The 18,048-nt window shown below is 42.5% G+C and overlaps 1 protein-coding gene across 5 annotated transcripts in view; it reads right to left on the bottom strand.

The window, feature by feature from the left end:
* The window catches only part of otofa (otoferlin a), a 351,746-nt gene that overhangs the window by 196,445 nt on the left and 137,253 nt on the right, over positions 1-18,048 (bottom strand). For all 5 annotated transcript variants that reach the window (XM_059981755.1, XM_059981752.1, XM_059981757.1 and 2 more), the window contains exon 4: positions 15,891-15,990. In XM_059981755.1, coding sequence (XP_059837738.1) covers positions 15,891-15,990 — 100 coding nt within the window. The remainder of the gene's footprint in view (positions 1-15,890; positions 15,991-18,048) is intronic.

Genomic DNA, 18,048 nt, shown 5'->3' on the forward strand with positions numbered 1-18,048 from the left:
TAGCTAAAAAATTTTTCGCATCTCTGTTCTGAATGGGCACCCTGCAATCCTCAAGTCATGTCCTCTTGTACTAGACTCCCCCACCATGGGAAAGAACTTTGCCACATCCACTCTGTCCATGCCTTTCAACATTTGAAATGTTTCTATGAGGTCCCCCCTCATTCTTCTAAACTCCAAGGAGTACAGTCCAAGAGCGGTCAAACGTTCCTCATATGTTAACCCTCTCATTCCCAGAATCATTCTAGTGAATCTTCTCTGAACCCTCTCCAACGTCAGCACATCCTTTCTTAAATAAGGAGCCCAAAGCCGCACACAGTGTTCCAAGTGAGGTCTTACCAGTGCCTTATAGAGCCTCAACATCACATCCCTGCTCCTATACTCTATTCCTGTAGAAATGAATGCCAACATTGCATTCACCTTCTTCACCACCGACTCAACCTGGAGGTTAACCTTAAGGGTATCCTGCACGAGAACTCCCAAGTCCTGTTGCATCTCAGAACTTTGAATTCTCTCCCCATTTAAATAATAGTCTGCCCGTTTATTTCTTCTAAGAAAGTGCATGACCGTACGTTTTCCGATATTGTAATTCTTTTGCCACTTCTTTGCCCATTCCCCCAATCTATCCAAGTCTCTCTGCAGACTATCAGTTTCCTCAGCACTACTGGACCCTCCACCCATCTTTGTATCATCAGCAAACTTAGCCACAAAGACAATTATTCCATAATTCAAATTGTTGATATACAACATAAAAAGAAGCGGCCCCAACACGGACCCCTGTGGAACTCCACTGGTAACCGGCAGCCAACCAGAATGGGATTCCTTTATTCCCACTCTGTTTCCTGCCAATCAACCAATGCTCTATCCACGAATGTAACTTTCCCGTAATTCCATGGGCTCTTAACTTGTTTAGCAGCCTCATGTGCGGTACCTTGTCAACTACTCATAAATCCTGTCCCTAAGAATCCTCTCCATTAGTTTGCCCACTACTAATGTGTGGGTCATTGGTCTATAAATCCCAAGATTATCCCTGTTATCTTTCTTGAACAATGGAACAATAATTACCATCCTCTAACAGAACATAGAAAACCTACCGCACAGCACAGGCCCACAAAGTTGTGCCGAACATGTCCCTAACTTAGAAATTACTAGGCTTACCCATAACCATCTATTTTTCTAAGCTCCATGTACCTAACCAAAAGTCTCTTAAAAGACCCTATTGTATCCACCTCCACCACCATTGCTGGTAGCCCATTCCACGCACTCCACACTCTCTGTGTAAAAAAACTTACCCGACATCTCCTTTGTACCTACTCCCAAGCACCTTAAACCTATGCCCTCTTGTGGCAGCCATTTCAGCCCTGGGAAAAGCTTTTGACTATCCACATGATCAATGCCTCTCATCATCTTGTACACCTCTATCAGGTCACCCCTCATCCTCCGTTGCTCCAAGGAGTAATGGCTGAGTTCACTCGACCTGTTTTCATCAGGCGCTACACCTGTTTTCCTAAGGTACTACTCCTGTAGCTCGGGATGATGCAAAAGTCATCGTCAACACCCCAACAATCTTTCCTCATGTTTCCCATAGTAACTTGAGGTATATCTCATCTAGCCAATGGAGACTTACAGTGCCTTTAAAAACATTCGATCTCCTCAGAATTTTTCATGTTTTATTGTTTTACAACATTGAATCACATTGGATTTAATTTGGCTTTTTTGACTCTGATCAACCAAAAAATGCTCTTCTGTGTCAAAGTGGAAACAAATCTTTACAAAGTGATCTAAAATAATCATAAATATAAAACACAATATGATTGATTGCGTAAGTATTCATCCCCTTCAAGTCAGTATTTAATCGGTGCACCTTTGGGAGCAATTCCAGCCTTGGGTTTGTGTGGATAGGTCTCCATCAGCTTTGCACATCTGGACTCTGCAACTTTTCCCCATTATTCTTTACAAAAACTGCTCAAGCTCTGCTAGGTTGCATGGGAATCATGAATGAACAACTCTTTTCAAGTCCAACCAGAAATGTTCAATTGGATTGAGGTCTGCACTCTGATTTGGCCACTCCAGGACATTAATTTTGTTGATTTGAAGCCATTCCTGTGTAGCTTTGGCTTTATGCTTGTGGTCATTGTCTTTCTGGAAAACAAATCTACTCCAAAGTCACAGTTCTCTTGCAGACTGCATTGGGTTTTACTCCAGGATTTCCCTGTATTTTGTTGCATTCATTTTATCGTCCATCTTCACAAGCCTTCCAGGGCCTGCTGCAGTGAAGCATCCTCACAGCATGATGCAGCCACCACCATGCTTCATGGTAGGGATGGTGTGTTTTTGATGACGTGCAGTGTTTGGGTTATGCCAAACATAGTGTTTAGTCTGATGGCTAAAAAGCTCAATTTTGGTTTCATCAGACCGTAGAACCTTCTTCCAGCTGACTTCACAGTCTCCCAAATGCCTTTTGGGAAACTCTAGCCAAGAATTCATGTGAGTTTTTTTTTCCAACAGTGGGTTTCTCTTTGCCACTCTCCCATAAGTTGCAAATGGTGAAGGACCCAGGCAACAGATATTGTATGTGCAGTCTCTCCCATCCCAGCCACTGAAGCTTGTAACTCCATCCAGAGTTGTCACAGGTCTCTTGGTGGCCTCCCTCACTCGTCTACTTCTTGCACAGTCACTTAGTTTTTGAGGATGGCCTGCTCTAGGCAAATTTACAGCTCAGCCATATTCTTGCCATTTCTTGATGATTGACTTAACTGTACTCCAAGAGATATTCAGTGACTTGGAAATGTTTTTGGATCCATCTGCTGTCTTTTTCTGTTGATCAGTGTCAAAAAAAAAGCCAAATGAAATCCACTGTGATTTCTTCTGGGGGTGGGTGGTGAATACTCTTCATAGGCACTGTATATGGTGTCTGTTAGTCCACAGGATATTGCAAAGCAATTTGCCATCAATTAATCATTTATGAAGTCAAATTGTTTTTTCTTGCAGGCAAGCAGGGCAGATAAGTTGGCCAAAGTCCCACAAAGAATGAAGTTTACAATTCTGGATCTATGGTTTATTTTAATCCATTCTATGCTTTTGGAGACTTGTTTTTATCACTTCTTCAAAACACTTCACTTTCAACATTGCAATTGCCTTTTGGCCTGTTGATCTGCACTCTAAAACGACTCAATATGTCTATTATTGGGTAGTTAACCCAACTTACCCCTGACATCTCTGTACCTACTTCCAAGCACCTTAAAACTATGCCCGCTCGTGCTAGCCATTTCAGCCCTGGGAAAAAGCCTCTGGCTATCCACACGATCAATGCCTCTCATCATCTTATACACCTCTATCAGGTCACCTCTCATCTTCCGTTGCTCCAAAAAAAAACAGCTTGATGTGGAGGTTGTGAGGCAGGGAGAGGGGAAATAGAATGGGTAATAGGGCTGCAGGGACAAGGGAAAATGAAGGGGGGTTGGAGGAGAATAAACTACCAGTCATAAAGATGTGGTCTACACATTACAATGCAAGATAGAAATTGCATGCCAACAGGGCAATGTTACAATAGTCGTGGGGTCTTCCATATGCAGATAGATTGAGAAATCAGGTTGGTGCTGGATCCAAGTGTGGGAATTTCTAGAATGCCTTTGAGATGGCTTCCTAGTGCAGCTCTTTGTTCATCCCACTGGAGAATCAGCTATTCCAGATTGGGTGTTGTGCAATGAACCAGCATTGATTAGAGCTTAAGGTAAAGGAAGTAATAGGGGCCAGTGACCAGAAAATGATAGATATAATATCCTGCAATTTGAGAAGGAAATGTTAAAGTCAGATGTATCCGTCTAAAATTGGAGTAAAGGGAATTACAGTGGTATGAGAGAGGAACTGACCCAAATTGATTGGAAAAGAACACTGGCACAGATAACAGTAGAGCAGCAATGGTTGGAAGTTATGGGAGCAATTCAGAAGGCGCAGGATATATACATCCTAAAGAGGAAGAAGTATGTTGAAGGCAAGATCATACAATTGCTTCTTTTGAGACGGCATCTTTTTATGTTATATGTCAATGACTTGGATGACAGAATTGATGGCTGTGTGCCAAAGTTTCTGGATGATACAAAGATAGGTGGAGGGACAGGCAGTTTTGAGGAAGTAGAGAGGCTACAGAAGGAAAATGGGCAAAGAAGTGGCAGATGAATACAGTGTCAAGAAATGTATGGCCATGCCCTTTGATGGAAGAAATAAAAGTGTAGATTATTTTCTAAATGGAGAGAACATATGAAAATGAGAGGTGCAAAGTGTTTTGGAGGTCCTCAGGCAGGATTCCTTAATTGTTAATTTGTAGGTTGGATCTGTGGTGAGGAAGGCAAATGCGATGCCAGCATTCATTTTGGGAGGACGAAAATATAAAAATCAGGATGTAATGTTGAGGCTTTATAAAGCACTGTGGAGGCCTCACTTGGAGTATGGTGAGCAGTTTTGGACCCTATGTCGAAGGAAGGATGTGCTGACATTGGAGACGGTTCAAAGGAGGTTCACAAAAGTGATTCTGGGACTGAAAAGCTTGTCATATGAAGGGCATATGGTGACTCTGGGCCTCTACTCATGGGAATTCAGAAGAATGAAGGCTGATTTCATTGAAACCTAACAAATGTGAAAAGCCTGGATTGAGTGGATGTGGAAAGGATGTTTCCTATGGTGGGCAAGTCTAAGACTAGAGGACACAGCCTCAGAATAGAGGGGCATTCTTTTAGAAAGGACAATGAGGAAGAGTTTTTTTTTGCCACAGAGTGGTGAGACTGTGGAAGTTGTTGCCACAGGCAGCTGTGCAGGCCAAGGAATAGGGTATATTTAAGGCAGAGATTGATAGATTGTAGATTAGTCTGGACATGAAGGGACACGGGGAGATGGCAGGAGGTTGGCATTGAGAGGGAAAATGGATCAGCCGTGATGAAATGGTGGAGCAGACTCATTGGACCAAATGGTCAAATTCTGCTCCTACATCTTATGGTCTTATAAACAAAGGGGAGTGTTTATTGCAAGTTACAGAAATCGATATTGGTGCCATTGGATTGGAGGCTAGCTATGATGTGCTGTTCCTTTAATCTGCATTTCACCTCAATTTGGCAGTAGAGGAGGCTGTGTACAATGTAGGAATAGAAAGTTGAGTTAAAATGGCTGGCCACTGGGAGACCTTGACTGCTATGTCAGATGGAAGAAGGGTGCTCGACAAAGGGATTTCCCAGTCTGCTTTTTTTGCCGCAGCAGTAAAGTGCAATGCATTATAATAAAAAGTACTATAAGGTAAAAATAAATTAAACAGTAGTCCACAAAGAGAGCAAAAAAGAAAAAAAAAGTCAGGTAGTACACATGGGTTCACTGTCCATTCAGAAATCTGAAGAGGTGAAGAAGCTGTTCCTAAAACTTTGTTTCTTCAGGCTCCTGTACCTCTTTCTTGATGGAAGTAATGAGAAGGGGGCATGTCCTGGGTGATAGGGGTCCTTATCTTCATAATATGAAGATAGGTGAAGGAGGAGGTAGTGTTGAGGAAGCAAAGAGATTGCAGAAGGATTAGAGAGATTAGGAGAGTGGACAAAGCAATACAGTATTGGGAAGTGTATGGTCAGGTATTTTGGGAGAAGGAACAAAAACATAGACTATTTTCTACACAGGGAGAAAATATTAAAACTCCCAGGTGCAAAAAGGCTTGGGTGCCCTCAAGCAGGTTTCCCTAAAGGTTAACTTGCAGGTTGAGTCAGTGGTGAGGAAAGCCAATGCAATGTTAGAATTCATTTCAAGAAGACTAGAATATAAGAGAAAGGAAGTGATGCTGAGGCTTTATAAGGCACCATTGAAGCCTCATTTGGAGTATTGTGAGACTTTTGGACCCGTTAGCTAAAAAGGGGTGTGCTGACATTGGAGAGGGTTTAAAAGAGATTCAGGAAAATTATTCCAGGAATGAAAGGGTTACCATATGAGGAGCGTTTGATAACTCTGGGCCTGTACTACCTGGAGTTCAGAGGAATTAAGGTGGATCTCATTGAAACGTATCAAATATTGAAAGGCCTAGATACATAGAAACGTAGAAAACCTCTACAGCTCAATACAGGCCTGTCGGCCCCCAAAGCTGTGCCGAACATGTCTTTACCTTAGAAATTACTTAGGGTTATCCATAGCCCTCTAATTTTCTAAGCTACATGTACCCATCCAGGAGTCTCTTAAAAGACCCTATAGTATCCATCGCCACCACCATCGCAGGCAGCCCATTTCACGCACTCACCACTCTCTGCATAAAAAAAACCCCGATATTACCTCTGTACCAACTTCCAAACACCTTAAATCTGTGCCCTCTCATTTTAGTCATTTCTGACCTGGGGAAAAGCTTCTGAGTATCCACATGATCAGTGCTGAGTTCACTCAACCTATTCTCATAAGTTATGTTACCCAATCCAGGCAACATCCTTGTAAATCTCCTTTGCACCCTTTCTATGGTTTCCACGTCCTTCCAGTAGTGAGGCAACCAGAACTGAGCACAGTACTCCAAGCGGGGTCTGACCAGGGTCCTATATAGCTTCAACATTACCTCTCAGCTCTTAAACTCAATCCCACGATTGATGAAGGACAATGCACTAAATGCCTTCTTAACCACAGCATCAACCTGCACAGCAGCTTTGAGTGTCCTATGGACTCGGACCCCAAGATCCCTCTGATGCTCCACACTGCCAAGAGTCTTACCATTAATACTATATTCTGTTATCATATTTGACCTACCAAAATGTACCACCTCACACTTATCTGTGTTGAACTCCATCTGCCACTTCTCAGCCCAGTTTTGCATCCTATCAATGTCCCATTGTAGCCTCTGACAGCCCTCCACACTATCCACAACACCCCCAACATTTGTGTCATCAGCAAATTTATTAACCCATCCCTCCACTTCCTCATCCAGGTCATTTATAAAAAATCACAGAGAGAAGCTATATCAGAACAGATCCCTGAGGCACACCACTGGTCACTGACCTCCATGCAGAATATGACCCATCTACAACCACTCTTGGCCTTCTGTGGGCAAACCAGTTCTGGATCCGCAAAGCAATGTCTCCTTGGATCCCATGACTCCTTACTTTCTCAGTAAGCCTTGAAGGGGTACCTTATCAAATGCCTTCCTGAAATCCATATACACTACATCTACTGCTCTACCTTCATCAATGTGTTTAGTCACACTCAAAAAATTCAATCAGGCTCGTAAGGCATGACCTGCATTTGATAAAGCCAAGCTGACTATTCCTAATTATATTACGTGTCTCCAAATGTTCATAAATCCTGCTTCTCAGGATCTTCTCCATCAACTTACCAACCACTGAAGTAAGACACTGGTCTATAATTTCCTGGGCTATCTCTACTCCTTTTCTTGAATAAGCGAACTACATCCGCAAGCCTCATAATCCTCTGGAACCTCTCCAGTCCCCATTGATGATGCAAAGATAATCTCCAGAGGTTCAGCAATCTCCTTCCTTGCCTCCTACAATAGCCTGGGGTACATTTCATCCGGTCCCGGTGACTTATCCAACTTGATGCTTTACAAAAGCTTTGGCACATTCTTTTCCTTAATATCTACATGCCCAAGCATTTCAGTCTGCTCTAAGTCATCCCTACAATTGCCAAGATCCTTTTCCATAGTGAGTACTGAAACAACGTATTCAATTCAGTACCTCTGCTATCTCCTCTGGTTCCATATAGACTTTTCTACTGTCACAATTGATTGGTCCTATTTTCTCATGTTTTATCCTCTTGCTCTTCATATTCTTGCAGAATGCCTTGGGGTTTTCATTAATCCTGTCCACCAAGGCCCCTTCTGGCTCTCCTAATTTCATTCTTAAGCTCCTTCCTGCTAGCCTTATAATCTTCTAGATCTCTATCATTACCTAGCTTTTGAACCTTTCGCAAGTTTTTCTTTTCTACTTGATTAGAGTTACAACAGCCTTTGTACACCAGGGTTCCTGTACCCTACCATCCTTTCCCAGTCTCATTGAAATGTAGCTATACAGAACTCCACACAAATATCCCCTGGACATTTGCCATATTTCTTCCGTACGTTTCCCTGAGAACATCTGTTTCCAATTTATGCTTCCATGTTCCTGCCTGATAGCCTCATATTTCCCCTTATTCCAGTTAAATGCTGTCCTAACTTGCCTGTTCCTATCCCTCTCCAATACTATAAGTAAGGAGATAGCATTGTGATCACTATCTCCAAAATGCTCTCCCACTGAGAGATTTGACATGTGATCAGGTTCATTTCCAAATACCAGATCAAGTACAGCCTCTCCTCTTGTAGGCTTATCTACATATTGTGTCAAGAAACCTTCCTGAACACACTTAACAAACTCCACCCCATCTAAACCCCTCGCTCTGGGGGCATACTAATTGATATTTGAGAAATTAAAATCTCACACCACAACAACCCTGTTATTATTACAACTTCACAGAATCTGTCTCCCTATCTGCTCCTCGATGTCCGTGTTACTACTGGGTGTTATATAAAAAACACCCTGTAGTGTTATTGACCCTTTCCTGTTCTTAACTTCCACCCATAGAGAGTCTGTAAACAACCCTTCCATGACTTCCTCCTTTTCTGCAGCCGTGACACTACCTCTGATCAGCAGTGCCATGCCCCCTCCTTTTTAGCCTCAGTTGATGTGGAGAGGATGTTTCCAATAGTGGGGAAGTCTAGGACCAAAGGGCACAAACTTAGAGTAGAGGGACAACCGTGGAGATGAGGAGTTTCTTTAGCCAGAGGAAGGTGAATTTGTGGAATTTGATGCCACAGGTAGCTGCGAAGGCCAGGTCATTAGGTGTATTTAAGTTGATAGATTCTTGATAAGTTAGGGCGTGGAAGATTACAGGGAGAAGGCAGATGATTGGGGTTGAGAGGGAAATGGAGCAGCCCCAATCAAAAGGTACAGCAGACTTGATGGGCCAAATGGCCTAGTTCTGATCCTATGATCTTAATGATGGATGCAGCTTTTCTGAGGCATCCCCTTCTGAAGATCTCTTAATTGCTGGGGAGGTGACTGCGCATGACTTAGCTGGCTGAACCTGGAAACTTCCTGCAGCTATTTCTGATCCTGTGCAGTGGCCCCTCCATACCAGAAGGTGATGTGACCAGTTAGAAAAATGCTGGAACCAGTTAGAATGTTAGTTGTCAATGAGGAGATGTTATTTCTGATCTGCACTGACTGTGGTCTCCCGATGAGGAAGCAGCGACCCAATTGCAGAAGAAGGTACAGTTGTCCTGGTTTTGAATCTTGATGATTAGTACTGAAGCTTTGATGGTGTTGAATGCTGAGCTGTAATGAATAAACAGCTACCTGACATAGGATTGCTATGGTTTGACTGCGATTTATTTCTTTTCCCTACAGTTGGCATCAATGTCCATTCATGTTCAAATGCTCTGTTAACCAAATACTGCAGCTGCTGCTTGTGTCCAGTAATCATGGATCAGTAATGCAGAGTACTGAACTGTATATGTCAGAAGCACTTAGGGAATGAGGAGTTTCATGAAAGAAATACAAGGAACTAGAAGTTATGCCTTTAGGATAGAGCTCTGGTTAGCTCACAGCTGTAGTTCAGAGCAATTCTGGACTCCAGGCATTGGGGAGGATATATTAATCTTGGAAGGTGCAATGCAGGTTTACTGCATCAATATCTATGCTTAGAAATTTAATTGCTTGTCCTAAAATGTGCCCTGAAGTGACATTCTGCAGTAGGTGTCCCCAGTTTTACCTGTGTGTGAGTGTGAGTGAGAGTGAGTGAGTGAGTGTGCGTGCGTGTGCGCTTTATGCAATGATATAAGTGTATAGAAATGCAAATATTGAGGCAGGCATCCTAACTTCAAGTCAATCATTGGATAGAGGGTGGATGTTGTTAAAAGGATTCATATTGTTAGAATGATTCTGTATTTTTTGGAAGTCAAAGTGCCCTCTAGATCTCTGGGAAACATCAATACAAATTGGTGGTCAGAGAGGTTAATACTGTAGTCGGACCTGCTCTCAGCTGTTTTAATACATGAAATCTTGTAGCTATAAAATTAAGAGAACTAAGGAGGATGCTGGAAAGAAGGAGAATATCATGGAGGCCGTATTTTAAAAGGTCAGATAGATAAATGAATAGTTTGTGTTAAAATGGCTTTAGCTTAACAAGTTAGACATAGATTTGCTTTTTGTCCTTAGGTAGGAGGCTATATCAAATATATAATGCGCAGATACATTGAGAACAAAATTATTGATAAGAGTTACAAGGACATGCAGATTTATCTGATAAAGAAGGAAAACATTTTCTTCACATTATTTAGATAATTTTAGTGGAGAAGCACAGCATTTTGTAGTTGAGATTGAACACATATTTAGTGCCTTCTGGGGAGATGCTGATGTAAACTAGTGGCTAATCTTTGTTTTGGTCTCTGAGGAAAGAGCAGAGTCCCTGGAATATATCGATGCTGTTTAACAGCACTGGAATTTCCCAGCCTGTACTATGACCCAATGATGTCTGTTTAGGCATTGTTAACATGCTTTAATATATATGTATATTTATTCTATGTGGACAAATAAAATTGAGTGTACTGAACCATGTTGTCAGATTGAATGACTGACCTGTCGAAGGGTGAAAAGTTCATCTTGTATAGTACACTGAGAAGTTTAACAACTGTTCAAGCTCATTTATCAATAACTTTACAATTGCTCTTATTCAATAGCACATACACCTTCAAAATTCACAAAACAGTAATCCCTAACAAATGTTACTTAACCTATGACTCCAATAAACACAAACAAGTTTATTTCTCATACACACTTATCACACTTTACCTGCACTTCCAACTAATCAATCATGGCAGCTCATTCACACATTCATCCTTTGGTAGGAGATAGTGCAAGCAGAAGAATCCTCACCATGGTCTCAGACATGGAGGACCAGGGAAAGAATATATAAGAGGGCAGATGCACACTATGTGCTTTCTTAACTAAAAATATGATGAGGACAACAAAATCTGAATAGATTTTGAGTAAAGGATAATTTTTGTTGGATCTCAATTATAATCCCCTGCCCTTTTATGAAATAGTGCCAAGAGAGTTTCTACATTTGGCAGGTCTCCAGTCCCACCAGGGCTCAAACACCCTTGACAATTGTTACCTAAGCATTAGGAATATCTATTGATCCAGCTCCTGCTCACACTTCGGTAAATCATAACAGCAGGCTTCGCTCCTGATATTGAAGTGTGAGGGTCCAGAAGATAAAGTTGTACTGTGCTCGCCTGAAGAAATAGCTGAATTGGCTAGCAGGAGTATTTGCAGACAATTTGAACCTCTCCATTCTGGGGAGGGAAGTGTAAGAAGTACAAGATCATAGGAGATAGGTGAAACCAGTACAGGGATGGGTGAAATAAAGAGCTGGGTGAAAGAGGTAAAGGGCTGGAGAAATGGGAATCTAATAGGACAGAACAAAAGGTCATGGAAGAAAGGGAGGTGGAGGAGCAACAAAGAGAGATGATGGGCAGGTAAGAAGATAAGATGAGCGAGGGAATGGAGAATTGTGAAGGAGGAAGGGGGACAATAACTAAGTTTGAGAAATTGATGTTCATGCCATCAGGTTGGAGGCATTCAATATGAGGTCACACAAAGAATCAGACATTGGTTTCACTGAAGAGGCCAGGGAAGAGGCTCTCTGACTGGAGGCCCTGGACTAGTGATGCTGGGTTCATTGTGGTAAACTGGATCAGCAAATTTGTGGATGTCACCAAGATCGAGGAATACAGATTCATAATTCCTTGAAAGTGACGTCACAGGTAGATAGGGTTGTAAAGAAATCTTTTGGCACATTGCTCGTCATAAATCAATGCATTGAGTTCAGGACTTGGGATGTTCTATTGAAATTGTATAAGGCATTGGAAAGGACTAATTTGGAATACTGTGTGCCACCTCCCTGAAGGAGAAATGTGAATGTAAATGTAAATAGGATTAAAAGAGTGTAGAAAAACAATTGAAGATGTTACTGGGACTTGTGGACCTGAATAGGTTAGGACTTTGTTCCCTAGAATGTAAAAGATTGAGTGAAGATTTGATAGATGTATACAAAGTAATGAGGGGTATGGATAGGGTTAATGCAAGCAGGCTTTTCACACTGTGGTTGGGTGAGAAAACAACTAAAGGTCATAAGTTAGGAGTGAAAGGTGAAATGTTTAAGGGGAATATGAGAGGAAACTTCTTCACTCAGAAGTTGGTGGGAGTGTGGAACAAGTGGTGGATGCAGCTTTGATTCCAACATTTAAGAGAAATCTGGATAGGTACATGGATGCGAGGGGCATGGAGGGCTATGGTTCAGGTGCAGTTTGATGGGTAGGACTAGGTAGATTAATGACTCAGTACAGACTAGATGGGTTGAAAGGCTTGATTCTGTGCTGTAGTACTCTATGACTCTAAATATTTAACTAAAACATTTGCAGCACATTAAAGCAATCTCATTACTGGGACAGTATTTGAATGATGTGAAGGTAGAGATACTAGAGGACTGGGCATTTAAGAACCAGCAGTAACTCTGTTGGGTTTCTGTCTGATGAATGCGGATAAGTTCCACAATTGGCTTTATACGTTCCCTATCTGCTTCCTTGTCTTACAGAAGGCTGTGTATTGTCAATCACTGACTTTCTAAGGAGTGTCTATAAAGCTATGGTAATTACTGGCCTTATATATAAGACCATAAGACATAGGAACATAAATAGGCCATTCAGCCCATCAAGTCTGCTCCACCATTCAATCATGGGCTGATCCAATTCTTCCAGTCATCCCCACTCCCCTGCCTTTTCCCCATACCCTTTGATGCCCTGGCTAATCAAGAACCTATCTATCGCTGCCTGAAATGCACCCAATGACTTGGCCTCCACAGCTGCTTGTGGCAACAAGTTCCACAGATTTACCACCCTCTGACTAAAGTAACTTCTCTGCAACTCTGTTCTAAATGGACGTCCTTCAATCCTGAAGTCGTGTCCTCTTGTCCTAGAATCCATTACCATGGGAAATAACTTTGTCATATCTGATCTGCTCAGGCCTTTTAACATTTGGAATAATAATGACCTTTTGAAAGAGAGAAATCAAAGGAAATACTAATTGTATATAAAACAGTCCCAGTGAAGCTGGTGAGTTAGAAAGCTGACTAATTCTAAGAACTCAATGACTTACATCTCGGAATTTTAGAAGAGAAGGCTTTAGATGTAGTGTACAATTGATTTATCATCCTCCAAATGATAAATAAGTGGCAACGCTTCTGGAATTATTCCTGCAGATTGAAGAGTTGCGTTTTAAAAGTTCTATTTAGGAATTTAAGGAGAGTGAAAACTTAGCCCAATGTCACTGGTAGGAAAATGCTGAAATATACAATGATGTAATAGCAAACAGTCTAATAGCACTGAGTGGAGCAAATATTGATTTATGAAAGGAAAATCATAATAGGCTAATTTTCTGAAGTTCTTTAAAGATATGACTCAGAGAAATATAGAGGAACCTGTGGATGGCAGACCATGACCTCATGCCACACAGGACAGAAGACGCTGGAAGTGGTGTGGGAGAGAGCAGAGGTCTCTGTGGGCATCCAGGGATCCATGCTGGGTTGTGGGCCAGTCCCTCCCGATGTGCTGCCCTCCAGTGTTCATTCGGGGGAAAACAAGCTGGATTGTGTTTGCAGCTGCATTAGGACTTGATGAGGAACTGGTGCACCCTTCTTCTTGCTGAAACGAGGCTCTGGGACAAAATCCCACGCACCATCATTCCAAAGGCCATGCTACTCCTTCTGATATTTTTTGTTATTTATTATTATTATTTGTTTTGTGACTATATTTTTATCTGCTATTGTAATCATTTGTGCTATGTGTTGTGTGCTGTGTGTGACTGCTGGTAAGGTGTTTTGTGGTTAGCCCTGGAAGGATGCTGGTTTGTTTGGCTGTATATACATGTTGAATGACAATAAACTTGAACTGGAACTAGATTGGGTGTATTTGAATTTCAGAAGATGTTTGTAAGTCCCATTCTGCAAGTTGATTAACATGATTAGAGCATATGGTATGGGGGAAGAGGGGGGTAGAGAGGGATTGGGGAAGAAGGGGAAGAGGGGTGGGGAGGGCAGGGGGAAGGGGTGTAAGGGGGAGGGCGGCTGAGCGGAGTAAGGGAAGGTAAAGGGGGCAAGGGATAGAGGGGGAAGGGGAGAGGGGAGGAGAGGGAGGGGAGAGGGAGAGAGGTGTCACAGAGGGGAGTGTGCCCTCAAAGATAGCTGTGTGGGGGAGAGGAAGAGAGGGGTGACTGGTGGATGGATGAGGGTGGGGGGTCAAAAGGGATGGAAGGGGAGGGCAAGGGGAAGGGGTGAAGATAGGTGTGTGGGGGAGAGGAGCGGGGAGGAGAGGGGGTAAAGAGAAAGGGGAGGTGGGGAGAGAGGAAGAGGAGAGTGGTGTGGGTGGAGGAAGAGGGGGTGACTGGTGGATGGATGAGGGTGGGGGGACAAAAGGGATGAAAGGGAGGGAAGGGGAGGGGGTAGAGGGGGTAAAGGGGATAAGGGGGTAGGGGTTAGAGGAAGGGGAAGGGGAAGAAGGGGGAAGGGGAAGAAGGGGGAAGGGGAGGAAGTGGGAGGAAGGGGGGAGGAAGTGGGAGGAAGGGGAGGAGGTGGGGAAGAGGGATGGGAAGAGGGAGGAGGGGAAGGGGGGAAAAGGGGGATCTGGTCAGGGAACATTGTAAGCAATGTGTCCAAGAAGCATGCTAGATAGAGCATGATTTGGCCCCTTTGCATTGCAGTGAGAATAGCTGACAGTGCAGCAGCATATTGTTAGTCATGCTACAACATGACTGCAAATTTTAAACAGAGGCTACAACAGAAGAGGGTTGGAATATGCCTTGGGGACTGTGAACTAGAAAGTAGAAGAGAGCCTTTATGAATAGAAGAGCAAGGCTTTGAAGACATGGAAGCCTGGATAATGAGAACTGTGTTTAGAATCAATTAAAATTAATCTTGTAGTATATTTTTTTCATGATCTTTTATTTGACTATGGTCCCTCTTTTACTGCAAAATAAAATCAATAAAGATGGGATGAGAGTGGTTGGGAGGAGAACAAGGTTATTGTGGGGGAGGGGAGAAGGCTGTGGATATTTTATTTTTAAACGCAAGAGATTCCGCAGATGCTGGAAATCTAGAGCAGCACACACAAAGTGCTGGAGGGACTCAATAAGTCAGGCAGCATCTATGAAGGGGAATAAGCAGTCGATGTTTCAGGCTGAGACCTTCCATCTGCACCAGAAGGTAAAGGACAAACCAAAATAAGGAGGGAGGACAGGAAGCAGTGTGTGTTGGCTGGTGATAGATGAAACCGGCTGAAGGGGGGGTGGGGGATGTGGTGCATGAGTGGGGGAGGGGTATTGAAGTAAGAAACTGGGAAGAAATTGTTGGAAAAAGTAAAATACTGATGAGATGGTATCTGACGGGAGAGGACAGTGGACAATGGAAGAAAAGGAAGGAGGAAGGGAACCAGAGGGAGATGTTGGGTAGGTGAAGGGAAGAGAGATGGTGAGAGGGGGAAGAGAAAGGGGAATGGAAAAAAAGTGACGGGGTAAGGGTGATAATTACCGGAAGTTGGATAAATCAATGTTTGTGCTATCTGGTTGGAGGCTACACACACAGAACCTGAGTATGGTCTCATCGTGGCAGTAAAGCAGGCCATGGACAGATTTCCATGGGCCAAATGTTTGAACAAATCATCTCAGCTAGATCTCCAAGTCACTTCTTTGGAAACTAGTTTTCATTCTGTTTGCACTACTGAAACATTGGATGAGACAAGATGAGCGAAAAGTATTGAGAAAGGAGAAAAATGTCCAGAAACTTACTCTGATGGAGGTATTGTTGTCATCTATTAATGTGTCTGACACTTCCAGTTGCCCTTCCTCCACCACTTTTTGTAACACCATCCCAAATGTCCCAATTAGCCTGTAAGTAATTAAAGGAAACATCAGCTTTTCCTGAATCCATTCCAAGTGGTAGCAATGAATAAGTGTAGTCATCACATATTTCCAAAAATAAGTCAATTTATAGTTTGCTGTACAGAATTAATGGGGAAAAACAGACAATAGCTACTTTAAGCAAGTTAAAAATTACACAGAGAGATAACAGCATGGAACCTTAGCCCACTGAGTTTGCACCAACCATCAAGCACCATTTATAGCAGGGGTTTCCAATCCTTTTTATGCCAATGACCCTTACCATTTTGTGTTTGTGTGGCCGAGGTTGAGATCCCTTTTTTTTAAAAAACAGAATTCTGTCCCCAAGCCATTTTATTCCCTGCACAATCTCATCAACTCCTCCCAGATTTCACCATTCATCGACAAAGTAGGGGTAACATGCAGTGGTCAGTCAACCTACCAACCCTTGGGAATTTCGGATGTGGAAGGAAAGGGGAGCACCTGGAGAACACCCAAAGGTCGCTAGACATTGTGGAAACTCTGCACTGACAGCAGGATTGAACTCAGTACCTGGAATTCGTAAGTGACAACTCTACTACTCGAGCCTTCAGGCTGCCCCAGATGATCTCATCTGCGTTTGAAGTTGAATCAAATATCGCTGTGATGATTGTACGCTCTGATATCAATTGTTTGGTGACAATAAAGTAAGTAAAGTAAGTTCAAAATTTGCTCACGGCTTCTCATGTATGATGCCATGAGTGCACAGCATTGCTGAATTCCTTGTGGAGTTTGTTGAAAAGTTTTGACAATTTCTTTCTACTCATTTGCAAATCTATTCAAACAGCTTGTGCCAGTGTGGCCTAGTCAAAGGAGTCCTCCTCCATCAAACTAACTGATTTTATAATTGTTTTTAATTGTTATGTGTTTTATTATTTCAAATATTTCAGAATACATTAATATTATTTTTCATTTTATCTGTCCTGCATATCTGTCAAATATACAAGGGATGATTGATAAGTTCGTGGCCTATGGTAGAAGAAGTCAATTTTAGAAAATCTAGTACATTTATTTTTCCACATAGTCCCCTTCTACATTTACACACTTAGTCCAGCGGTTGTGGAGCATACAGATCTTGGACCTTCAGAAAGTGTCCACAGCATGGGTGATTGATAAGTTCGTGACCTAAGGTAGACGGAGTTGAGTTACACAGCTCTCGTTACATGCACATGCAGGTCAACTCTGAGAGATTATGCAGAAAGTTTGAAGTTAATTACTCATCAGGGGTAATTGATAAGTTTGTGGCCTAAGGTAGAAGGAGACGAGTTATTAACTTCAAACTTACTGCATAATCAAAGAGTTGACCTGTATGTGCATGTAACGAGAGCTGTATACCTCATCTTTCTTTTTTTATCCTTCTTTTTACATCACAGTACAGGCTCTTTGGCCCACAATGTTGTGCTGACCCTTAAACCCTGCCTCCCATATATTCCCCCACCTTAAATTCCTCCATATACCTGTCTAGTAGTCTCTTAAATTTCACTAGTGTATCTGCCTCCACCACTGACTCAGGCAGTGCATTCCATGCACCAACCACTCTCTGAGTAAAAAACATTCCTCTATTATCCCCTTTGAACTTTGCACTCCTTACCTTAAAGCCCTGTCCTCTCGTATTGAGCAGTGATGCCCTGGGGAAGAGGTGTTGGCTGTCCACTCTACCTACTCCTCTTAATATCTTGTATAACTCTATCATGTCTCCTCTCATCCTCCTTCTCTCCAAAGAGTAAAGCCCTAGCTCCCTTAATCTCTGATCATAATGCATACTCTCTAAACCAAGCAGCATCCTGGTAAATCTCCTCTGTACCCTTTCCAATGCTTCCACATCCTTCCTATACTGAGGCGAACAGAATTGGAAACAGTACTCTAAGTGTGGCCTAACCAGAGTTTTATAGAGCTGCATTATTACCCCGTGACTCTTAAATGCTATCCCTTGACATATGAAAGCTTTCTTAACTACCCTATTTACCTGTGAGGCAACTTTCAGGGGTCTGTGGACATGTACCCCCAGATCCCTCTGCTCCTCCATACT

This window comes from Hypanus sabinus, chromosome 10 (genome assembly GCF_030144855.1).
Source record: "Hypanus sabinus isolate sHypSab1 chromosome 10, sHypSab1.hap1, whole genome shotgun sequence".
NCBI classification, from domain to species: domain Eukaryota; kingdom Metazoa; phylum Chordata; class Chondrichthyes; order Myliobatiformes; family Dasyatidae; genus Hypanus; species Hypanus sabinus.